The sequence below is a fragment of the Myodes glareolus genome, chromosome 2, assembly GCF_982192425.1.
Source record: "Myodes glareolus chromosome 2, mMyoGla1.1, whole genome shotgun sequence".
Classification (NCBI taxonomy): Eukaryota; Metazoa; Chordata; class Mammalia; order Rodentia; family Cricetidae; genus Myodes; species Myodes glareolus.
Genome location: NC_142027.1, coordinates 9855770 through 9882224, shown reverse-complemented (window position 1 = coordinate 9882224; position 26455 = coordinate 9855770). Strand labels below are relative to the sequence as shown.

General features: G+C 41.5%; 1 protein-coding gene across 17 annotated transcripts in view; it reads right to left on the bottom strand.

The window, feature by feature from the left end:
• Positions 1–26455, bottom strand: part of Synj1 (synaptojanin 1) — an 84074-nt gene that overhangs the window by 10564 nt on the left and 47055 nt on the right. For 9 of the 17 annotated variants that reach the window (XM_085685760.2, XM_085685751.2, XM_085685752.2 and 6 more), the window contains 12 exons: positions 25016–25156; positions 24724–24916; positions 24317–24475; positions 21832–21988; positions 21209–21326; positions 20895–21110; positions 18347–18425; positions 16020–16182; positions 3384–3593; positions 2358–2492; positions 1723–1761; positions 268–315 (listed from right to left, as the gene is read on the bottom strand). In XM_085685760.2, the coding sequence (XP_085541886.1) occupies positions 268–315; positions 1723–1761; positions 2358–2492; positions 3384–3593; positions 16020–16182; positions 18347–18425; positions 20895–21110; positions 21209–21326; positions 21832–21988; positions 24317–24475; positions 24724–24916; positions 25016–25156 (1658 nt within the window). The remainder of the gene's footprint in view (positions 1–267; positions 316–1722; positions 1762–2357; positions 2493–3383; positions 3594–16019; positions 16183–18346; positions 18426–20894; positions 21111–21208; positions 21327–21831; positions 21989–24316; positions 24476–24723; positions 24917–25015; positions 25157–26455) is intronic. The other 8 variants (XM_085685753.2, XM_085685754.2, XM_085685755.2 and 5 more) reach the window with 2 other exon arrangements.

Below are 26455 nucleotides of genomic sequence, written 5' to 3'. Positions count from 1 at the left end.
AAAATGAAGACATTCTTTCAACAGTAATTTTATAGTCCAAGTACACAGGACTAGGTATGAACAACACAGGACCCTAAGGGCTAAGACAGTAAATGGTAGCCACTGGGAACTGTACATACAACAGAGAAGGAAAAGGGAAAAAAGCATACGATGTGTGTAAGGACAAGGAGAGGTGTCTACTTTGGTAGGATTTAGTAAGCCATGAAACACTGGAGGGGCTGACATTGAGAACAAGAACCGTATCTATAATGTAAAAATTCTTGTTACCTTCCATGTCTCTCCTAGCTACCCCAGGACTGGGAGGGGCTCCAACACCTTTTTAGAGAGAGAACAAAAGCTATATATTGTTCAGAGTCCAGAGCACAGGATGGAAGGCAGGGATTTCTTGCATGAAGAGCCTTTTATTGCTTTAAATCTCTTGGAAGTTATCAAAGTTACTTTAGCTCAAAACTGATTCCTCCTTTTCCTCAGATCTAAGAACTTATGTTAGATCCTTTTCATATCTGAAATTACCAGCAATAAGGAACCAAAAAACAAAAATCTAGTGCAAAACTTTATGATTCTCTCTCTCTGTCTCTCTGGATTTTTGAGAAAAGGCTTCTCTGTAATTTTGGTGCCTGTCTTGGAATAGCTCTTGTAGACCAGGCTGGCCTCGAACTCACATGCCTCCCGAGTGCTGGGTTTAAAGGCATGCACCACCACCACCTGGCTGATCATCTCATTTCTTATGTCTAGATTACTAATACATTATTTGATAGTAAAAAGAAAAATAATCATAAATAAAGTTTCAAATTCATCTTAAAATTCTACAAAAAGACATTGATCTCTTAGGAGTTAGTTTCTGATGGATTCCCTAAGCTTACTGTCTCAGGGATTACTGGTTGCAGGATAAGATAAATGGTAGTGAACTTATGAAGGGAACCATTTTAAAATGAAAACAGATTTCTAAAAAAGCTACTGATTTGGTAATATGATACAAGTTTTCACAAATTCATTTTAAAATTTAATTTCTACAGATTAGCTTCCTAGTAACGTGGAATTCACCCTAAAATAAAAAGAGCTATTTCATAGGGCGGTCCTGCTTAAATCATGCAGCTGCCTCATTACAGTGCCACCCAAACCTTCACCTCAGCTGACCACAACAACGCTGTGTGGCCAGGGCTGGAGGAGCGTCATTAACACTGGAGCTGCTAAGCTCTTTGAAGGATTGGTACCATCTCCATCTTTTCTTGAGACTTAGATGATATGAACTCAGCAATGAACCCTGCAGAATGAGCTGTCAGTTTTATCTCCGTGTTTAAGTGCTGGGGACTGAATCCATGGCTTGTACATTTCAGGTAAGTACACTTGGTACATTCCCAGCCCTACTTTCAGTTTTCATGTTAACTAAATAAATTACTTTTTAAACAAAAACATTTAATACTGAATAAAAATTGCCTCACTGAAAAGAAGAAAATCATAGTTTTGCATAAACAGATGAGGCAAGAATTGGATGAGTTATTCAAAATGCAAAATAAGATATAGTTTATTAGTTCTACTCATAGATAAAACCAAGTTCTAGTACGTTAACAGGAATATATAAAGTTTGGAACTTTATAATATGGAGAATAAATGTCATTCATTCTGATGCTTACCAAACAGATCTAAACTGTCTGATTATAGAGTTCAAACTCCACAACAATAAACCAGCATTCACCCAGGATAGCAAATGTAAATGGTTACCTCCAAATTCTTTCCTAGCAGGTGCAGGACTCCTAGCCCCTTATAGTTCATAAGAAATTAGGCAGCAGAAAGGAAATGACATTAAATAAAGAGTTGAGATGTCAAGATCTGCTTCAACAGTCATGATAGCACATATGTATGACTATGTAAATATCCAGACACTACACAAAGCTACTCTTCAATGCATATGCTCACAGGAAGTGAACATTGTATTTAGCTAAGAGAATATTTAAAGACACATGTAAAACATATTAAAAACATGTATGCTCTTCAGTTTTAAAATAAAATTTCCATAAATAAATGTTAGTTGTCTTTATAAAGCTATAGATGAGGAATTTAAAAAAAATTAAACCTATTTTACCCAAGAACATCATACATGTTCAAATACATCAAGTTAGCAAGACCCAAAGAAGCCTCCCCTGTGCACAGGCAAAGAGGCAGCCTACCACATGCTCAAGAAATCTGCTTGACAGACACGTCATCCCGTGGCTCCTCTCAGAAAAGCTTAAGGAGTAATAATGGTCATATAAACACAAGCAGAATCCAGAGTCTAGCAGCATGAAAACATGCACAATGCTTTCAAAATGAGGAGGAGAATTTTCAGTTAAGCAAACACCCTAAGAGTAAGCGGTTACCTGAGGGTGGAGGTGGTCTCTGTGGTGGGGCAGGGCGTGCTGGAGGAGCAACTGGGCGGGGAGGGGGTGGCCTCTTGGGCTCTAAGGTCTGGGAAGAATCTTTCTGGGTTGCTGGCTGAGTGTCAACTGGAGAACCTAAAAAGAGAGTAGGTAAGATCAGGGCCAACCAGGGGACAGTGGAAGAAATGCACATATGTAATGACAATGCCCCAAATTTATCCTCCAAAAAGTCTGTGCACTAAAGGAATAGTAAAATATCTTCAGTGTGAATAAAGGAACCACTATCTGGAACTATAGGCACCATAGGCTACCCTGTACTGACCTCTTATCTGGCAGAGGTGCTAAGAGCTGACTTGCTGAGGAATTCTATTAAGGGACATAATTTTACTGTCTCAACTATGTCATACACAACTTGCTGGCCGGCAAAGAAGGGGGAGGGAGCCCAAATGGACAAACAATCTTATCATAGAATAGAAAATCGCAAGTTGTGAGACATAGACAATCCTAACCCACATCAATAGGACAATTCCCAGCCAGCAGCAGCGATTGAGAGTCTGCTCCACTAAGAGTCATGGATGGGGAAATTCGCTTCCTGTTACAGGGCACTCAGTGCATGGGCTAAAAAGCTAAACCATATTTACTTGTGAGTTTTGTTAGAGTCGCTGGGGAAGAAGGAAACTCAACTGAGGAATTGTCTCCATCAGGCAGGCCCGGGAAGGCCCAGACCATTGTGGGCAGTGCTATCCTTGGGCAGGTGGTCCAGGTGGAATAGGAAAGCAGGCTGAGCTAGCCACGGAGAGCAAGCCAGGAAGTAGTGTTCCTCCATGGCCTCTGCATCAGCTCCTGCCTCCAGGTTCTTGCCTTGAGCTCCTGTCCTGGCTTCTCTTAACGAATGTGTAAGCCAAACAACCCTTCCTCCCGAGGCTTTGGCCAGTGTTTTAGCACAGAAATAGAAAGCAAACTAGGACCAACAGTTCTCCAGACTGCTAGACAGAGTCATACGGACATTTAAAGTAAAGTACACACTCTGGGAACTCAGGGGCCCTGAAGTTCTTGAGGGTGCTCTGCTGGGTCTGACGGGAAGAGACGGTGCGGAGTACTCTGGCATTGTAGGTGACTGGCAGGGACTGGTCCGGGGTGAAGAGCTTGGAGAAGTGCCAAGGCCAGAACTTGAGGACGGCTGCAGATGCTGAGGGAGAAGCTCCTCTACTTCAGCACTATAGTCATCGACATCACCTAACAAAAAAAGCAAGGCCACCAAAGACACCATCATTTTAACTTTTCATATTAGGCTTTATAGGGCAAAAGATACAAGGGGGGTGCTGTGCCATGGATCCTGCTGCGGGGAGCTGTGCTGAGAGCACAGGCAAGCTGGGCTGTTGCACTATGCAATCCCTGTGTCTGTGTTGAGGAGTTCCATCCAAAGGGGTGAGTCTGTGCTATCGGGGCGAACTGTCCTAGTAGAGAGAGCAGTCCCCCTGCCCAGCTTCTGCTGTAGGGTCTTCTGTGTTCCATTCGACCCTGCCCTGCCTCCATGGTCGCCCTTTTGTCTCCTGTGTCCTTGGACTATCAGCTATCCCTGTGTCTGTGCTGAGGAGTTCCATCCAGAGGGGTGAGTGGGTGCTATCCAGGGCGGACTGTTTCGGAAGAGAGCACAGCCCCCCCCCCCCAGCTCCTGCTGCAGGGTCTTCTGTGTTCCACTCGACCCTGTCCTGCCCCCACATTTGCCCTTTTGTCTGCGGTGTCCTTGGAATACCAGCTATCCCTGTGTCAGTGTTGAGGAGTTCCACACAGAGGGTGCTGAGGAGTTCCATCCAGAGGGGGCTATCCCTGTGTCTGTGCTGAGGAGTTCCATCCAGAGGGTGCTGAGGAGTACCATCTAGAGGGACAGGAACAGTTCCTGCTCCTGCACTGAAGAGATCCACCCAGAGAGTCAGTCACAGCAAAGACTGAACAAGACACCAGACTCTCCTGGCTCCATTTGAAGGAAGAGATGGGCAGGCGCCAATGCAAGAATTCCTCCAACAACCAGAAAGGCAACATGACATCACCAGAATCCAGGGATAACGAAACTAGAAGAATTGAACACCCTACTCCAGAAGAAATAGAAGAAATCGACTCTAAGTGGAACTATATGAAAATAATAGAGGAACTTAAACAGGAGGTGAAAATCTGCCATAAAGAAATGGAGATAACAAACAAAAAAGTAGATGAAATGAATAAATCTCTCAAAGATAGCCAAGAAAAACAAGAAATCCAAGAAAAAGCAATCAAACAGGTAAGGGAAACAGTTCAAGACTTGAAAAATGAAATGGAGGTAATGAAGAAAATACAAACCGAGGAAAGGCTGGATATGGAAAATCTGGGTAAACGAATAGCAACTGCAGAGACAAGTATTACCAACAGAATACAAGAGATAGAAGAAAGAATCTCAAACACTGAAGATACTGTAGAGGAAATAAACTCACTGATTAAAGAACAAAATAAATCCAACAAATTATTAACATAAAACATCCAGGAAATCTGGGCACAGTGAAAAAGCCAAACCTAAGAATAAAAGGTGTAGAAGAAGGAGAAGATTTACAGCTCAAAGGCCCAGAAAATATATTCACCAAAATTATTGAAGAAAACTTTCCCAATCTAAAGAAGGATATTCCTATGAAGATACAAGAAGCATATAGAACACCAAATAGACTGGATCAAAAAAAAAAAGACCACATCCCCTCGCCATATAATAATCAAAACACAAAACATACAGGATAAAGAACAAATATTAAGAGCTGCAAGGGAAAAAAGTCAAGTAACATATAAAGGGAAACCTATCAGAATTACACCTGACTTCTCAATGGAAACCATGAAAGCCAGAAAGTTTTGGATAGATGTGCTGCAGAAACTAAGAGACCAAGGATGCAAGTCCAGACTACTATACCCAGCAAAGCTTGCATTTACCATCAATGGAGAAAACAAGATATTCCAGGACAAAAACAGATTTAAACAATATGTAGCCACAAACCCAGCCCTACAGAAAATACTAGAAGGAAAACCACAAACCAAGAAAGCCAACAACACTCATAATAACACAAGCATCTGACAACCCTCCACCAGCACAACTCAAAGAAGGGAAACACACAAACAATAGCACCAGGAAAAATAACTGGAGTCAACAACCACTGGTCATTAATATCGCTTAATAATTAATGGACTCAACTCACATATAAAAAGGCACAGGTTAAGAGAATGGATATGTAATCAGGATCCAACATTCTGCTGCCTACAAGAAATGCACCTCAAACACAAAGACAGACACTACCTCAGAATAAAGGGTTGGGAAAAGGTTTTCCAATCAAATGGACCAAAGAAACAAGCGGGTGTGGCTATACTAATATCTAACAAAATAGATTTCAAACTAAAATCAATCAGAAGAGACGGAGATGGACACTTTATACTCATATCAGGAACAATTCATCAGGAGGAAGTCTCAATCCTGAATATCTACGCACCTAATATAAAAGCACCCACATATGTAAAAGAAATATTACTAGAATTCAGAACATACATCAAACCCCATACTTCTAATAGTGGGTTATTTCAACACTCCTCTCTCACCAATGGACAGGTCAACCAGACAGAAACCTAACAGAGAAATAAGAGAACTAACAGATGTAATGAACCAAATGGACCTAACAGACATCTATAGAACATTCCACCCAAACAGAAAAGAATATACATTCTTCTCAGCATCTCATGGAACCTTCTCAAAAATTGATCACATAAATGGTAACAAAGTAAACATCCATAGATATAAAGAAATTGTAGTAATTACCTGTGTACTATCAGATAACCATGGAATAAAGTTAGAATTCAACAATAATTCTAATCCCAGAAAGCCTACAAACTCATGGAAACTGAACAGTCAACTACTGAACCATCCCTGAGTCAAGGAAGAAATAAAGAGAGAAATTAAAGTCTTCCTTGAATTCAACGAAAATAAAGACACAACATACCCAAACCTATGGGACACTAATGAAAGCAGTGCTAAGAGGAAAGTTCATAGCACTAAGTGCCCACATAAATAAAACGGAGAAAGCACACGTTAGAGATTTAACAGCACACCTGAAAGCTCTAGAAAAAAAAGAAGCAGACTCACCCAGGAGGAGTAGAAGACTGGAAATAATCAAAGTGAGGGCTGAAATCAACAAAATTGAAACACAGAAAACAATCCAAAGAATCAATAAAACAAAAAGCTGGTTCCTGCAGAAAATCAACAAGATTGATAAACCCCTATCCAAACTAATCAAACGGCAGAGAGAGAACATGCAAATTAGCAAGATCAGAAATGGAAAGGGGGACATAACCACAGACACAGAGGAAATTCAGAGAATCATTAGATTTTACTACAAAAGCCTGTATGCCACAAAATTGGAAAACGTGGGAGAAATGGATACTTTTTTAGATAAATACAATTTACCAAAATTAAGTCAAGACCAGGTGAGCAGTTTAAATAGACCTGTAAGTCGAGAGGAAATAGAAGCTGTCATCAGAAGCCTCCCTACCAAAAAAAGCCCTGGCCCAGATGGTTTCAATGCAGAATTCTATCAGATCTTCTAAGTAGAGTTAATACCTATACTCCTTAATGTGTTTCACAAAATAGAAACAGAAGAGTCATTGCCTAACTCCTTTTATGAAACTACAGTCATCCTGATACCCAAACCACACAAAGACTTAACCAAGAAAGAGAATTACAGACCAATCTCACTCATGAACATTGATGCAAAAATTCTCAATAAAATACTCGCAAACAGAATCCAAGAACACATCCAAAAAATTATACATTATGATCAAGTAGGCTTCATCCCAGAGAGGCAGGGCTGGTTCAACATACGAAAATCTATCAACGTAATCCATCATATAAATAAACTGAAGGAAAAAAAACATATGATCATTTCATTAGATGCTGAAAAAGCATTTGACAAAATTCAACACCCCTTTATGATAAAGGTCTTGGAGAGATCAGGGATACAAGGTTCATTCCTAAATATAATAAAGGCAATAAACAGCAAGCAGACAGCTAACATTAAATTAAATGGAGAGAAACTCAAAGCCATCCCATTAAAATCTGGAACAAGACAAGGCTGTCCATTCTCTCCATACCTCTTCAATATAGTGCTTGAAGTTCTAGCAATAGCAATAAGACAGCATAAAGAGATCAAGGGGATTTGAATTGGAAAGGAAGAAGTCAAACTTTCATTACTTGTAGATGATATGATAGTGTACATAAGCGACCCCAAAAACTCTACCAAAGAACTTCTACAGCTGATCAACACCTTTAGTACTGTGGCAGGATACAAGATCAACTCCAAAACATCAGTTGCCCTCCTATACACAAAGAACAAAGATACAGAGAGGAAAATCAGAGAAACATCACCTTTCACGATAGCCACAAATAGCATAAAGTATCTTGGGGTAACTCTAACCAAGGAAGCGAAAGATCTATATGACAAGAAATTTAAGGTTTTGAAGAAAGAAATTGAAGAGGATACCAGAAAATGGAAAGACCTCCCCTGCTCTTGGATTGGGAGGATCAACATAGTAAAAATGGCAATTTTACCAAAAGCAGTCTATAGATTCAATGCAATCCCCATCAAAATCCCAGCGAAATTTTTCACAGACCTTGAGAGAACAATAATCAACTTTATATGGAAAAACAAAAAACCCAGGATAGCCAAAACAATCCTATACAATAAAAGTACTTACAGAGGCATTACCATCCCTGACTTCAAACTCCATTACAGAGCTACAGTAATGAAAACTGCTTCGTATTGGCACAAAAACAGAGATGTTGACCAATGGAATCGAATCAAAGACCCAGATCTTAATCTGCAAACTTATGAACACCTGATTTTCGACAAAGGAGCTAAAAGTATTCAATAGAAGAAAGCAAGCATCTTTAACAAATGGTGCTGGCATAACTGGATGTCAACCTGTAGAAGAATGAAAATAGATCCATATCTATCACCATGCACAAAACTCAAGTCCAAATGGATTAAAGACTTCAACATTAATCTGACCACATTGAACCTGATAGAAGAGAAAGTGGGAAGTAGTCTACAAGACATGGGCACAGGAGAGCACTTCCTAGGTAGAACCCTAGTAGCACAGACAATAAAAGCAACAATGAATAAATGGGACCTCCTGAAACTGAGACGCTTCTGTAAAGCAAAGGACACTGTCATTAAGACCAAAATGCAACCTACTGATTGGGAGAAGATCTTCACCAGCCCCTCATCAGACAAAGGTCTGATCTCCAAAATATACAAAGAACTCAAGAAACTAGACACTAAAACTCCAATTAATCCAATTAAAAAATGGGGTACTGAACTGAACAGAGAATTCTCAACAGAAGTTCGAATGGCCAGAAGACACTTAAGGTCATGCTCAACCTCCTTAGCGATCAGGGAAATGCAAATCAAAACCACTTTGAGATACCATCGTACACCTGTCAGAATAGCTAAACTCAAAAACACCAATGATAGCCTATGCTGGAGAGGATGTGGAGTGAGGGGAACTCTCATCCATTGTTGGTGGGAATGCAAACTTGTGCAGCCACTGTGGAAATCAGTGTGGCGGTTTCTCAGGAAACTGGGAGTCAACCTCCCTCAGGACCCAGCAATTCCACTCTTGGGAATATACCCAAGAGATGCCCTATCACACCACAAAAGCATTTGTTCAACTATGTTCATAGCAGCACTATTTGTAATAGCCAGAACCCTGGAAACAACCTAGGTGTCCCTCAATAGAAGAATGGTTAAAGAAGGTGTGGAACATATACACATTAGAGTTTTACTCAGCAGTAAAAAACAATGACATCTTGAATTTTGCATGCAAATGGATGGAAATAGAAAACACTTTACTGAGTGAGGTATCCCAGATCCCAAAAGAGGAATAAGGTATGTACTCACTCATAAGTGGATTCTAGCCATAATTTAAGGACTTCGAGCCTATAATTCGTGATTCTAGAGAAGCTAAATAAGAAGGTGAACCTGAAGAAAATTATGTAGTTATCCTCCTGGATATTGGAAGTAGACAAGATTGCCAGGCAAAACTTTGGGTGCACGGGTGTGTGGGGGGGTGGAGGGTGGATGTAAGGGGAGATGGGTAGAGAGAGGGGAGAAGGGGAGGATTGGGGAAAGCTTGGGGGAATGGGATGGGTGGGATGGAAGAAGGGTGGATATGGGAGCAGGGAAGTAAATATCTTAATTAAGGGAGCCATTTTAGGGTTTGCTAGGGACTTGTCTCTAGAGAGGTTCCCAGGTCCAAGGAGAGGTCCCCAGATTGTTCCTTGGGCAGCAGAGGAGAGGGTGCCTGAACTGGCCTTGTCCCATAGCCACTCTGATGAATATCTTGCATATCACCCATAGAACCTTCATCTGGCGATGGATGGAGATAGAGACAGAGACCCACATTGGAGCACTGGACTGAGCTCCCTAGGTCCAAATGAGGAACAGAAGGAGGGAGAACATGAAGGAAGTCAGGATCACGAGGGGTGCATCCACCCACTGAGACAGTGGGACTGACCTAATGGGAGCTCACTAAGGCCAGCTGGACTGGGAGTGTTGGAGCATGTGATCAAAATGGACACTCTGAACGTGGCTGGCAATGAAGGCTAACTGAGAAGCCAAAGACAATGGCACTGGATTTTTATTCTACTGCATGGACTGACTTTGTGGGAGCCTGGTTTGTTTGGATGCTCACCTTTATAGACCTGGATGGAGGGGGGAGGACCTTGGACTTCCCACAGGGCAGGGAACCCTGACTGTTCTTAAGGCTAGAGAGGGAGGGGGAGGGGGGGGAAGGGAAAAGGCAGGCGGGGGATGAGGTGGAAATTTTTAATAATAATAAAAAAAAGATACAAGGGGTCATGACCTACAGGTTGAGAACTGCTGCCTTAACCAGAAGTCTCCCACTTCAAGCTCTTCTACCCAACATAGATCCAATTTTTCCCATGAGGTCTCATGTCCACTTAACCTAAGGGTTGGAAAGCAGGGTCAGAGTACCCCGTGCAATAGGATTCATAACCCAGAACATAAGCCTTCCTCCCGAGTGCTAATTTTAAGGCAGTAGTCTTAAAAATAACACCCTTTATCCCACCCACTTCAGAAATCTCCCCACCTTCCAGAGACCAGAACTAAGTACAGTCAGTCAGATAAAGCACAATGGTAAGTGGGCACTATTACCTTTCTGCATGTGCCAAAGTCCTAAGGACAGCAAGTGGAACAATCCGAATGCCTCAGCACTGTCCCCAATGACAGCAACAGCCTCAGCCTACCCGACCTCTGGACACTTAGTGACTGCAAACACTTCATTCGGGTTGCTTTCTTTCACTCCACCAAGATCCAGCTTGCTTCCTAGTGCTCCAGCCCCATCCAAGGTGGCCCCCTCTGTGTTTAGCTTCAGAAGTTCATCTGAACACCCCCACTGTACGGGTCTCCCATTGCCTGTGCTCGACAAACCCTCTCATTGGTCAGTCCCACTACTTCATGTCTCGACAGTGCACTCATCAGTGAGTGCCACTTCCTGAAGAAAACCACATCATCCTCATGGTCATACTGACAAGTTTGTAGTTTTCAATTTCCTTTGGGTCCCCTAAGTTGCCTGAAAATTCTGATTTCTTATTTGGTTATTCTTCTCATTTATTTTTTCCAGAAACACTATCTCAAAGTGTCTCCTCAAGTCCCCTAAACTGTGGAATGTCCCAGTCCACCAAACCATTTGAGCACTTAAGGTTCATAACGAAGAGAAGTCAGCAAGTGGAGCCTCCGCCACCAAGTACCCCGCAAGCTGCATTCTTACTGCACAGCTGGTACTCGGGCACGACTGGCAGATCGGATGAGGCCAGCACTGCCCTCTTCCCTCAGAGACCTTGTTCTTCTGTCAGTGCTCTCACAGTATCAGCCTCCACTTAGCACTCTCAGCTCCCCCCACATTCAAAGCAACTGTTCCGCACCCCTACTTCTTCACCTGCCACCCGGAACAATTTCACCATCTGCTTTACTATATCACCAAAATCACTCTGACAAAGGTCACGGACAGCTTCCCTCGCTGCTCCTAAATTAGACAAGTTCCTGTCCTTATTCTGTCCCTCATCTCTCTGAGGTATGAGATGTCATGGACCATTCTTTCCTGTTTATACTTTTCTTGACTTTAAAAATGTCTTTCCTTTTATGTGTATGAGAGTTTTATTTGCATGGATGTATGCACAACACAAGTGCAGTGCCTGAAGAGGCCAGAAGAGTTCCATGGATCCCATGGAACTGGAGTTACATAATCACCATGTGGGTACTAGGACCCTGATGTGGGTTTCCCCTCTGTATGCTGTATGTAATATCATTGGTTAATAAAGAAACTGCTTTGGGCCTACAGCAGAGCTATAGGGGAACAGAGCTAGGCAGGGAAAACTAAACTGAATGCTGGGAGAAAGGAAGTAGAATCAGAGAGAAGCTATATAGCCCCTGCCAGAGACAGAAGCAGGAATTTTAGCCAGTAAGCCACAGCCATGTGGCAATACACAGATTAATGGAAAAAGGTTAAATTACTATGTGGGAGTTAACCAATAAGAAGCTAGAGCTAATCGGCCAAGCATTGATTTAAATAATATAGTTTCTGTGTGAATATTATGGGTCTGAGCTACCAAGAACAAACAAGCAGCCCCCCTCTTACAGGAACCAAACATGGGTCCTCTACAAGAGCAGCTGGTGCTTTTAACCACTGAGCCATCTCTGCAGTCCCTTGACTTTATTTTTTATAGACTACAAACTTTCCCATGGGGCATCATACCACCGTTCATTATCACACTTACTATGATTGCCTGCAAAGCACCTAGCACACAGTGAGTTCTAGAGCTAACAAAGAACATGGTCACAGAATTTGCAGCACCTGGCATGCGCCTCTACGATGGTTAGTTAATTTTGATGGCACAAATAGCTGGGAGAGCAGTGAAGCCTACCTCTGGCTATGCCTGAGAGAGCACCCAGAGGAGATTAGACAGCTCGGATATAACAAATGGACCCATGCCCCAAGGATGTATGGGAAACGGCATTGTTGGAAAGTGGTAGAAAGTAGGAGTTTGTCTCTGGGTCTATTTCCTGCTCTGGCCTCTTCTCATTTGCCCCCGCCCCGCCTTTTCTTTGCTTCTTATCTGCTAAGAAGAAAAGACCAGTTTCCACCATCTGTTCCTGCCTCCATGATGCTTCTCCAAGTATATGTACCAATCAACCAGACTGAACATCTGAAAACATATGCCAAAATATTATCTTCTCCTTAACTTATTTCTGAAAGGTACCTGGCCACAACTAGAAAGGGAACCAACATAATTTAGCATCTAAAAATTGTGTATTTATGTAGGGATCAAGTAAATGACCAATATAAAAGCTAGTGGTTATCCTAAAAGATGTCTAACTTAGATGTGTTATCTAGAGGTGCAGAGTCAGATACACATTTTTGGGGAGGCCAGTGATGGAACCCAGGGCCTTATACATGGTGCGGGAGAATTATCTGTATTCTGTCAATCATGTATTTTAATAAAACGCTGATTGGCCAGGCAGGAAGTATAGGCGGGTCAACCAGACAGGAAGTAGAGGCGGAGTAATGAGAATAGGATAAGGCTAGGGAGGAGAAAGGTTCCTCAGCCATTCCTGCGCAGACCACCGAAGAGGCAACAAGTAAGCCGTCACACTGAGAAAGGTACTGAGCCCATGTAGCTAACATAGATAAGGATAATGGGGTAACATAAGTTATAAGAGCTAATAAGTAGCCAGAGCTAAGGGCCAATCAGTTTATAACCTTATGGAGTCCTGTGTGTGATTTTCTTTGGGCTTGCCCGGCTTTGGGGTACTGGGCAGGACAGAAACCCCAACAAGCCGGCCCTCATGTTACATATGGCGCCAACGTGTGGATAACAGAATCCACAAAAAGCCTGAGAAAGCTTGGGAAAGAATAGAGTAAAGCATGTTTTGTTGGTAGCAGCAATTTCTCGGGTCCACTTTGCTTGCTAGAGGTAAGCAAGGCTCTCACCTAAGAGAGGCTTCCTGACTCAGCTTTAGCTACAAAACCTTGCAGCTCATTAAGAGGTCCTGCCACGAAACACTTAAATGGTGTTGATGAAAAGCTGAACGCATGCTTTTCGGTTTTAAGCTATAGCAGGAAAAAAGCTGTGCTGTTTTAAAATGTCGGCTTTCTGGGCTGTCCTGCCAAGGCAATCTCTGACTCTTTCAGGCAGGCAGTCCGACTGAGTGTGGTCTGTGAGCAGAATGCTACAGCTTGCTTGCTAGCAAGGACCTTGAAACACCATAGAGTTGTGGCAGTGAACACAGCTCTGGCTGGTATCTCAGCCGTGAGGCTGGAAAGTTAAGAAATGGGCTGGATCTAGCCGTCAAAGCCACGGCTTTAATCTTCTCCTTAAAGACTCATGTAGTCAAAAAAGAGAGAGAGATACAGTAAAGAGAGGTTCAAAGATGAAGAAAACCTCTAAAGAGTTTACAGTGTGTTAAAAATATATGCAGGCTAAATGTTAAAGTCATTAAAAATAAAAAATAAAGAAAGGGAGAAATAGGGTATGGTGGTACACACCTTTAATCCCAATGCCTGGGAGGCAGAGGTACATTGACCTCTGAGACTTTAAGGGGCAGAGGTAGTTGACCTCTGTGACTTCAAGGTGTGGTAGCACACACCTTTAATCCCAATGCCTGGGAGGCAGAGACAGACAGATCTCTGAGTTCAAGGTGTGGTAGCACACACCTTTAATCCTAGCACTGGGGAAGCAGAGACACGTGGATCTCTGTGAGTTCAAGGTGTGGTAGCAAACACCTTTGAGCCCAGTACTAGGGAGGCAGAGACGGAAGGATCTCTGTGAATTCAAGGAGAGCCTGGTCTACAGTGTTATTCCAGGACAAAGATATACAGAAAACCTGTCTCAAAAAGTAAAAGTAAAAATAAAAGAAATAGAGGTTAAAGTAAAGCCACACAAAGATGGAAAATACACAGAGAATCTTAATACTGTATGCCATTATGCTCTCTTTGAATTGTTTGAATGCTGAGGAAGGAGCAATAGCTGCTAAAGGACTTTTGTTTATAAATACTGCTGAACTAACCCAAGATAGGTATTTTGAAAATACCTTGGCTTCAAAATTGAAGTCAAAAGGTATGCTACTTTGGAGAAGAGATTCTGCTTTTGTTTTCCATAGAAAACGAGAGGCTCTGGATTTATTCAGAGTTTAGAAAAATCACCTTTGACCAAGGGAGGCCACCTGAAAAATCTCCGACAGGAATAGATGGCCCAGATGTCTGAGTTCTTCATCCAAAACAGGTTCAAGACTGCTGCCTGAGATGATCAAGACTCACAGGATACTTCAGTCAGGACTTGATTATAACTCTAAATTTTCTTTAGGTCCCCATAAGATTATCAGCGCCCCCAACCAGCAGGAAGTAGCCTGAAATACTATACCCACATTCCCAACAAATGGACTATGGGTATTTTCCTTTGTTTTTTTTTTTAAAAAAAGAGGGAAATGGTGCGAGAGAATTATCTGTATTCTGTCAATCATGTATTTTAATAAAACGCTGATTGGCCAGGCAGGAAGTATAGGCGGGTCAACCAGACAGGAAGTAGAGGCGGAGTAATGAGAATAGGATAAGGCTAGGGAGGAGAAAGGTTCCTCAGCCATTCCTGCGCAGATCACCGAAGAGGCAACAAGTAAGCCGTCACACTGAGAAAGGTACTGAGCCCATGTGGCTAACATAGATAAGGATAATGGGGTAACATAAGTTATAAGAGCTAATAAGTAGCCAGAGCTAAGGGCCAATCAGTTTATAACCTTATGGAGTCCTGTGTGTGATTTTCTTTGGGCTTGCCCGGCTTTGGGGTACTGGGCAGGACAGAAACCCCAACAAGCCGGACCTCATGTTACATATACACACTAAACATTCACTCTACCACAAGTATATTCTAGCACTCAGGAGGCAGAGGCAGGTGAATCTCTGAGTTCAAGGCCTACAAGAGCTAGTTCCAGGATAGGTTCCAAAGCTACTGAGAAATCTGTCTCAAAAAACAAAAACAAACAAAAACAAACAAAAAACAAAGTATATCCTAATGAAAACTATGCTCACACATATAACATAGTATTAGAAATCAAATGTACTTTCAAATAATGTTTAAAAAAACTACAACCCAGATAATTTGTCTCAAAATTTCAACTGAAGTAGATACCTTTCTATGCATGGGTTCAGTTTTACATGAATGTATTCCTAGTCACTTGGACTCTCTCTGAATTCCTTTGGAACATTTCTTTTGTAGTAATTATTATGAACTCATTTCGGCAGTAAAAAGAATCATTTGGAACTTCTGCTTCACTGTAATTATTGGCACAAACAAAATACCATCCTGTGCTTTTATTATACAATATAGAGTAAAATATGCAAATGTATTTACTATTTAATGATAAAACAGCATATGAATTACCAAGTCTAATATCATGAGACAAACATTATACTATATAAAACAAACCATTACTAGAACCATGTTCAAGGAGCGAGATAAACTGGACAACAAGTCGTTAGTGCTGGGAGGGCGCAAACAGCACACAGAGTAAGTCTGGTCAGCATACGCACCTTCCATGTCGAAATCGGCTGTGAGCTCCGCATCCTCCCCGAGCAGGGTGGAGCTCGTTGATGAGGGCAATGTGACACTGATTTTCTCCAAACTCATCTCTTCTTCCAAATTCTTGATCCAGTCTGGACTTTTTAAGGTAATTGTTATAGTCCGATTTAATAACTAGTTGACATAAAAGAGATATGGAAGAAAAGCTTATTAACACAGAAACTAACGTGGGAAAAGGGTGCCTATGTCACATTATGCAATGGCATCAATGGTTTAGTTGGATTCTAATCAAAATAAAGTCTTCAACACATATTAAAATTTTCCCATGTGCAGGTTTTTCACCATTCTGCCTATAAAAGCTTATGACGTCAAGCAAAAGTAATTAGGATTCCTTTTCTCTAGCCAGCATCTCTTCCTGGCCAAATACAAACTACTGATAGTCTATTATGTAATTCCAGTTTGGATCCATAAACTAAATGGAAACAACCGCAGGAGAGACAGAGGCCTTGAACACACACTTGCTATCGTTTGGTCCTGAGAGCCGCTCCACTGTACGCTGCTACATACGAACGTGTGGTTTTAGCATTTCAAATATCTGAACAATGTTGTGTGAAGATTATTTTAAATCTTCTACAAAAATTAGCTGTTCTGGAGCTAGGATGGCTGACACTTACCAAGCAAGCCTTCAGCTTTCCTTAAGCTTTTAAGTGGCTTTAGATCTGAATATGATTTCATAAAGTCACCAATATGTTATAATCAAGTTACACTGTGGTGTATTTTTAAATTCTTTAAAACTTTGTTCTTGGGCATAAGACTCCTTCATCAAGGACATGGAGATGCTAGAGAGGAAAAGGTCTCACTCAAAGTCCACACTATACAACAGACTAGCTTCCTAGTTACAAGCTCTTTTATACAGTTTCGACTTTCTTTTGTTTGAAGGGTTCTTTAGTGATAAGAAGACTAAACTTTTAAAATATTAATAAGTATTTTATAAATAACCTGTGTAGCTGTGGTGGACACACTGTGCTGACAGGTGGCAATTCTGTGGATAGATCCCAGGATTATTCCTCTCGGGATTCCTGAAGGCACAGAGGTCAGAAGCTACTCACTTAAATAGCACGGCTTGTCTAACAGCAACTGTGTTTTGAATCTCTTACTTGCTTATCAAACCCAAATATTAAATTCAGCTAAATTCATCATTTACCTACATATTTTTTAGATCATCTTTTAAAATCAACAAAAATCTTCTATATTTACCAAATATTATATTTAAAAAATTATTTTTATTATTTGTTTGTTGTTTGTATGTATGTGTGTTGCTTTTTGTTTTTTTGAGACACAGTCTCACTTGTGAAGCCCAGGCTGGTCTAAAATTCAGTGAGACCCTTGCCTCTGCCTACCAAGAGCTGGGACCACAGGTATGTGCTACCATGCCCAACCTCTTCAGATTTTTCTCTGAAACTGGATAATTCCTGAAAAAACTTGGGTTAAATTAGTGGTTCTAACAAAGGCAATACATTAGAGGTTTAGAAATGTGTAACTTCTAGAAGGGTCAACTAAATATTATCTTAACATTCTCAGTTTTTTCCCATAATTCATTTCAACATGAATACATTAGTACTGCATTAAAAACAAAATATAAAAACAAAACAAACTCAAGCAATGTACACATGCAAATATGTTTCTTCAAGGAAGCAAAAGTAACATGACAAGAGAAAGCTGATCAACTTCAGAGGGAGCTGCTCACTGTTGGAGAAACTGAACCCAGAATTCCATCTGTGTACCTACTGACCATATCCTTAGCAACGCAGGACAGATGCAACCTTTCACAAGTCACTGGTCTAAGTTCCCCATCGGTGACATTTCAAATCACAGGTTCAGAACATCCTCAGCTGTTCCATCTGAAAGTGCCACAGTGTGGCGCTTGCCATCTAGGGCAATTATGTATCCATGCTGGAAGAGGGAACTGACAGCAAAGCCTTTCCTTAGCTTACAGGTAATTCTTGGAAATGATGAGGACCTTCTGTCCCTGTTCTTGTAAAGAAAGCATGTCCTCCACATGAAAACAATGTGCACAGGAGCTGGACTATCTATCCTTAACTAAAATTTTTAAATATTTTTGCATTAAATATGGTAGAAATCAAATTAGGACATGAAAATGTTTTCCTTTTCGTTTCTGTCAATGGTTAATTCTAAGGAGAAAGTAAAATAGTAACCCTTATGCAGTTCACAGTATTCTCTCTCTTAACTGAAAATACATTTAGATACTCTCACAGTACGCTTGTAAAACATAATCTTCAGACATTTCAAATGGTTAGAATCATCAAATCTACCTTACCTCTTTACCATTTAGGCTCAGAACATTCAAGGCAGAGCTTCCCTCCAAAAATGTAACCCACATTTTATCTTCTACGAATCTTTAAGAAAAAAAAAAGTGATACGTAAGAATAAAATTAAGCTCAATCTCCAGGCCCTGGCTCCTAAGGGACAACTGGGACCAGGAAGAGAACATGGAGCCACTGGGCTGGCACCCAGGGGAAGGCACTCTCTAACACAGCACTTCCCTCTTGCTTCCTTCCCCTTGAGGTAAGAAAATGAGCAGGAGAAGGGGCCTCATTCCTGGTGACCCTGTGTTAGAAGCTACATCTCCTGACTCCACAGTGAGGTACTAATTAAGTAAGCATTATCACTGTTTCCATGACTTTCCTGAAGGTCATTTCCTTTGACTGAGAAAGGTAATAGGAACTATTAATGAGAAGGAAACTCCAAACAACATAACTAATCAGTCACAAGGAGCTTCAGGTTAGGTGTCTGTCTTTTTCTCTGGGTCTTTGCTATGATTCCAAGTCTATACTTTGGAAACAAGAAATGCCCAAAAGTAGAAAAATGAAACCAAGGACACATGTTGAAGAGACACTGGTTATATGATGAGATTCATAACCAAAGAATAAAACAGTGTTTGTCTTATTTACAAAAGCAATTTTGCAAACTGAACTTCCCCACCTGTATGGAGAAAGCCCTTTCTCTAGAGCCAGGTTTCTTGCTAACCCCATACTATCCTGTTCCCTCAAGTTCTCCTTGCCCTCCCTTTCCACCCTCCCTTCTCCCCCCACCCCTATGTTCCCAATTTTGTCATGTGATCCTGTCTATCTCGACTTTCCAGGTAGATCTATATGTTTTTCTTAGGGTTCACCTTATTACTTAGCTTTTCTAGCAAGGATGAGCCCAGCTAAGACCCTAAGCAATAGTGAGAGGGTGCTCGAACTGGTCTTGTCCTCTAGTCAGACTGATGAATATCTTAAATATCACCATAGAACCTGCATCCAGCAACTGATGGAAACAGAGGCAGAGTCCCACATCAGAGCACTGGACTGAGCTCCCAAAGTCCAGTTGAAGAGTGGGAGGAGTGAGAATATGAGCAAAGATGTCAAGACCATGATGGGTTCACCCACTGAAACAGTTTACCTGATCTAATGGGAGCTCACCAACTCCAGCCGGACTGGGAAGGAACAAGCATAGGACCAAACTAGTCCCTCTGAATGTGGCTGACAGTTGCACGGCTGGGACAGACTGAGGGACCACTAGCAGTTGCACCAGGATTTATCCCTACTGCTTGTACTGGTTTTTTGGGATCCATTCTCTTTGGATGGATGCCTTGCTCAGCCTAGTTATAGTAGAGAGGGCCTTGGACCTTCCCCAAAGCAATGTGCCTTACACTCTCTGAGGAGTGGATGGGGGGGTGAGGGGGGTAGGAGGAAGGAATGGGAAGAGGGGAGGGAGTAGGAACTTGGATTGGTATGTATAATGAGAAAAGACAGTTTGTTTTCTTTTTTTTTTTTTAGAAAAAAAAAGAAGAAAAGGTCAAAATAAAAGTGTACCAAACTACGGTACTAAAGTCAGGAGCACATGGGATACATCCTATAATCACTCAGACATGACCAGACATCTGACTCTGCTTCTCTGACATGAAGTTTTTAAGTTACAAGAATGTTGTCACTTGAAATACACAGGGATGGTATTCTTACCTAAGTAAGTACATATGGTTGGTTATGGAGGAGCCCCCGTAAAACTGTGATTAGATGTACCAGTGTCCTGAGCTCCAAATATTATCTTTCTTTGTAACGGCACCATGACCACAGCTGTAACCTCCACACCCACCTCTACTTTACTTTTAGTATCTGTTTCTCTTTATCAGTTTGGTATCACTGGTGTAGCCAACATAATATCTTAAGTGTCCAGACACCCCATGGCTTTATATCACAGTAACACCCGGTTTTCTTATCAACACTTTCCCTAATGTTGACAATATTCTAAGGAAAGCTTTTGGCTTCAATTCTGAACTTGGAGGAACCCAGGGAGTTGAAATGGCACAAGATTCTCTGTCTCACCATTTAGACCCTTCTAGCTCAAGGCTGCACTTTCTCTTTGCTTGTGAAGCTACTCCCTGCCCACTCACAGAGTAACAGATGTTTCTGACAGTCTGACATTTCTATACTTGGCAAGGCCTTCTGTCATCTGGAAACCTGGGAGATTTTACTTTCTAGAGCTGTTTTAAGTCTTTTAGAAGCTAACTAATTCATTATTGCTACAGCATGCATGTGGAGTAGGCTGTCTCCGTCCACCCTCACATGGATCCCAGGGATGGACTCAGGTAGTGCCTCTGTTCACTGAGCCATCTCTCAGGCTCAGATTTGAAAAGATTTTGAAGATTTTCATGGAGAAGTTTCACTACTCATTTTCAGTTTTCTAAGTAGAGAAGTTCCTTTCGAAACCCAGGAGCTCTTGAATAACCCCCCATGTGTAGCCCTTTCCTTTGGAAATGTCACACTTACACACTGGTCAGTCACTAGATTACGGTTTGTAGTGTGGTCAGATGCCTCACTCACCTTATGAGTATGACTTCACCAAAGTGTGCAAACTGCTGCAGAAGCTCATCAATCAAAGCATCATCAAAAAAGGTGTTTTCTTGTGCAGAACTTTTGATCGAGACCAGCACTGTGCCATCTGGTGGGCCCTGGACGGCGATGACTTCTTTATAAATTTTTTGTCTCTCTTCAGCTTCAACTTCAAATATATCTATATCAATCAGGGCGACGACGGGCCTTAAGACACAAAGGTGGATAGATGCATTAGAGATGTTTCAGAAGGAATTTATTTCAAACAAACTTCAAGCATCATTAAAAACTGAGGCTGTTTAAACCTGTGGTCAGAAGTCTTCAGCTCGGCTCTCCCGTAGTGCAGCAAAGTGCCAGGGGTCCACGTGTAAAGGATTTTGCTTTCATCTTGGAAGCTAGCATTCAGAAGATCCAAGTCTTCAGCTGCGATCAAAATAAAAGAAAATTCAAGAGAAGCCACATGAACAGGAGTGGTCATAGGACACAGATGAACTCTCACTTCCTGGTCCAGTCTGCGGCAGTCTGAGGCTAAAATGCCAACACTCCAGAAGAAGGGAATCCAGAGAGATCTTTAGGGATGTATTTATCACGTTATATTCTTCTTCACTTGGGAAAAACCGCAATGTTGCTCACTTCTAAAATTACTTGGGACCTGGGACCAAACTGTTTCATAAAAGTTCAAAAGCCAAGCATAATTCAAAACCTTCAATTTCAGAACTGCAATCAGAAATTTCACAAAATAAATGTTTCTTCATTTCGCTTTACATGAAATTATGTCACTGAAAAAATAGGCATGAAATGCTTTTATAAGGTTTATTCTATGCTAGAAAACCTTTGTATAAAAAGCTCTTATTATTGCTCAGTGTTTCTCACTCTGCCCCTCACAAATTCACATGAATTTACCTAAGTAAGAAAGTCCGCTCCATACCTGATCTGTCAAAAGGCCACTTTCTCCTCCTCCAGAGGACTCGGTCTGTCCACGCAGGCGTGCGGCACTTCTCACTGGTGTCATAGTCTTCAGAAAACAAGTCATATTTATAGGTTGGAGCAAATGTCACCTTTCCCTCTAAAAATCCTCTGAAAATCTAAAATAAACATACACAAATTTATTCCAAAACACACAAATGCTCATGTTTTTACTCAGAAATTTAAAAAGTTTCTTCATTTTGGAGAATTTCATGTAATGAAATCTGACCATATTCATCCTCTATTTCACCCCTCCAACTCTCCCCCCATTCCTCTCAACATCACATATTCTTCTTCTTTGGATAACTCATTAACTCCAACTAGTGTTGTACATATATGCATGGAGGTGGAGCCATTCATAGAGCAGTGGTTCTCAACCTTCTGAATGCTGCGGCCCTTTAATACAGTTCCTCATGTTGTGATAACCCCAACCATGAAATTATTTTTGTTGCTACTTTATAACTGTAATTTTGCTTCTGTTATAAATCATAATGTAAATATATGAGTTTTCCAGTGGTCTTAGGTGACTTCTGTGAAAGGGTCAATTGATCCCTTTGGGGTCGCAATCCACAGGTTGAGAACCACCGCACTAGAGCAAGGGACACCTATCAGTGCTCACACCATATCCTCAGAAAAGTAATGCCCCCAGCAACAATCAACTGTCAATGGCTCCTCCATAAAGTGTGCAGTGTTACGTAGTGTGCAGGTAGCTACAGCTTCTGAATTCATGAATGCCACAGCTGTGCCCTTGAATTCTTTCTGAGAAGTGCCCTGAACCGTGGTGCTGGTGGGGTTAACATGATGTGTGATCTAGGATGAATACTCAGTGTCTTATTCTCTGCACTCTGGCAGTTATGCATCTTCCTACTGACTGCCGGCACTGTAAGAACAGCATCAAGGCTGAGAGCAACCTAAGTCTGTTGGAACTGGGAATTGACCTGACTGAGATGTGTGTGTGTGTGTGTGTGTGTGTGTGTGCGCACACGCGCACGTGTGTGCAGGTGTCCATGGAGTCAGAACTGGGCTATGGAACCAGGGTCATCTGATAGAACAGAAAGGGTTCTTAACCAAGGAGCCATCTCTCTAGCCTTACACTTTTATTCTTAGGTGTTGGATAGTTGCCTACAAAGTATCTATCTATCCAGTGAACACTTCTAACAGAATAACAACAACCGCCCCCCAACCCTAGCATGTGACCTTTTCGCTATTACTTAGCCTTCCATTAACGAAATTTTACAAACATGAGTAAAGGAAACCATACTGCTCTATGAGACACTCAGAACTCTACGAAGACTGGAATTGTAGCTCAGGAGTAGAGCACCTACCTCAAAAGCATGAGGACCTAGGTTTAATCCCCAGTCTAGTCCCATGTTTAAAAACAGAAGATGATACCAGACTCTGGGAGTCATCTAGCCTGACATCACACTCTGAAATAACGAAGGTGAAGGTGTCACCTAGGTGGAGGAACCCAAACTTGATGACCCCAGGCACCACACCAGCCTCCAGCCACGTCTACTGAACTTGCGATTCCACATTATTATCATCCCCTAGAATTTTAAGCCTTCTGTTTGAAAGCACATCTTATAAACACATGGATGTATTTTTCTTCCTAGGAATAATTATATACTTTTTAAAGATTTTCTCTTCCCCTTCTTTTCTTATTTCTAATATTTTATTCTTTCAAGAAAAAAAATAATTCTTTGTGTTTAGCCACAGGTACATATAAACAGTTCCCAATAAACACAGAAACGGAGTAAGAAATATGTTTGTCAAAATTCATAGTCTTTTACAATTTTTATTTATTGCATGCTTGTAATTTTATGTGTGAGCAGGGCATGTATGTGCCACAGGGCACATGTGGAGGTCAGAGGACAACTTTTGGGAGTTGGTTCTCCCCCTTCACTCACTGAGGCAGGACTTATCTTGGTCTCCAGGGTAGCATACCCCAGGCTGGCTGTTCCACAAGCTTCTGCAACTGGCTGATTCTCCTGTACCTACCTCCTAGCTACCTGCGGTTACAGGTGCAGGCCACTGCTCCAGGGCTTTCACCTGGGGCTTTTCGTGTAGGTTCTGGAGAGCAAATTTGGATCTTCAGGATTACATGGAAAGTGATTTAAACCCCCAACCACCCATCTCTCTGGCCCCCCAATCCTTTTACTTTCTTTCCTTTTATTTAAGAAGAAAATCTTATATTTCTTTTTATTTCTGAGCCTCTGTTTATGCCTACTTTTCTACATGTACACCATGTAATGGGCAGCTGCCTGCCTACAAAGGCCAGAAGAGAACATTGGACAATTACAGGTGATTGTGAGCTGCTCAGTGTGTGGGCACTAGATACTGAACCTGGGTCTTCTGCAAGGGCAGAAGTTCACATAGCTGCTGAGCCATCTCTCGAGCCTTCCATAAGTTCCCTTTGTAACACAACTATCTTCCCAGTATGTTCTTACCTGCCCCGCATTTTTCTGATTGATGAGTTGATCCCCAGCTATAAGCGAATCCCAATTTTGCTGTCTTATGAGCTCTTTAACTTCTTCATTAGGAAGATCAATTCGATAGTTGAAATCACCACACCAAAATACATAGTCATGGGAAAATAGCATCCTTCCCTGGAAACACGAGATGGCACTTGAAGTTCAAAACAACATTTTAATGTGTTTCACATTATTTCTTTGCTTCAGATGTGCCAGCCACTATCACCACTGTTTCTTGAGCCAATAGTAATAAGACAAGTACAAGGGCACTGCTGATGTTTCTGAGAACTGCTTTAAATCTTCAGAACTGGTGACATAAAATGTAGGGTAATTTAAAATAGAATCCAAAGGTTTATCTTAAAGAATAAACAGCAGAAGCTTACCATGGGAAAACTCAATTTCCGTGCTATTTCTACAAAATCTTCATTTCTCTCTTTGACTTGAGACTGCCCTGCAGCAAAGTGGCTACAGACGAAGCACAGGCTGGTGGTGTGGAAGAGCATTCTGATCGCAACTGCTCCCTTATTTCCAGTTGCGCCTCCCATCCCCGTCTTCACTGTATCCACCGCAACGTCCCTTTAAAACATAGTTACAATCCAAGAGATGGCACCACACACTCTAGGGTTGTCCTTGCCATTCAGTAAGAAGAACCACAGCAGAGCGTCTGTTACTAACCTGATAAAAGGAGCATGCTGAGGTCTGATAAAAACAAACAGGCAGACACCCACCAGTTGCTCCGAAGCCAGCAGGACATACTTGTTGTCTCTGGAGATGGTCTTCTGAAGCTCCACTGCCCATAGCTTCTGGTTTGTTGTGCTACCAAAGTATTAAAGAGGAAATCTTTAGGAAGATGCCACACTTTTATACATCTGATTTCTTAAAAAGAAGAAAATATTATGCATGTTTTGCTTCCATTAAAAAGAAAAATCTGAAGCTTAACCAAAATAATATAGCATTTCAAAATCTACTGTGCAACTCCTCTATGAGGAGAGCTGGCTTATCATGAAAAGGTGCCACTGCCAACCCTGACAACCTGACTTCAATCCCCATGACTCTTGGGGAAGGAGAACTCACCCTGAAGTTACCCTCTGACCTCTGCATGTACGCCACTGCACATGTGTGCCTTCGTACGCGTGTGTGGGCACACACACACACACACACACACACACACACACAGATGCTAAAATTAAAGACAAAATCTACCAAGAAATAAAACAAAACAAAGGAGATAGAAAATGACATAAGGTGAGTGGCTCAGCAATGCTTTACCATCTCAAGTATTATTGGGCTCACGGAAACACAGACACCTCTCCATATATCACCACATCTCCCCCAGCTCCAGTTTTCTATTCTTGAATTTAAATTTATTTAATTAACAACTACTCGTGTGTGTGTGTAAGTGTGTGTCATGTATGTGTAGGCCCTCAAAGAGGACAGAGAAAGGATCAGAACCCCTGGAGACAGAAGTTTAGGCTGTTGTGAGCCACCCTATGTGGGTGCTGGGAATTGAACTCTGGTTTTCTGGAAGAACAGCAAAAGATCTTAACTGATAACTTATCTTTCCAGTCCCCTAAGCTAATTTTTTTTAAAAAAAATTATTTTCAATAATTTATCATGGAAAACAAGTTTAAAAACCTGAAACAGAAAAAAAAGAAAAAAAAACCTGAAACAGGTAACTGTAAAGTAAGTCACCATATACCCAATTATTTAGCTTTAAAATCTCTCTCTCCCTCCCTCTTTCTTGTAAACCTGGGATATTACAGACTAAATCTAAGACATATACCATTTCACTCATAATTACACATAACCACAATACCATCATCAATTTAAACAGTAACACTTCCTTAATATCCCCTAACACTCAGCTAGTATTTAAAGTTCCCTTGTTTCCTAAAAATGAAAGTTTTGCCATTACTTGTTTCTTAGAACAGGACAAATATAGTTTCTACAATGCATTACGGTCATGCCTCTCCCTCGCTCTTAGTCCTCCACTGTCAACAACAACCAGACCAGTCTATAAAATAGACTGCTATCTATATGACAGTCTATAGACAGCTGTCTATATGTGGCTAAGGTGTACTTGTGATGTCTTACCTTGTCTCTTTCTATTTTTTT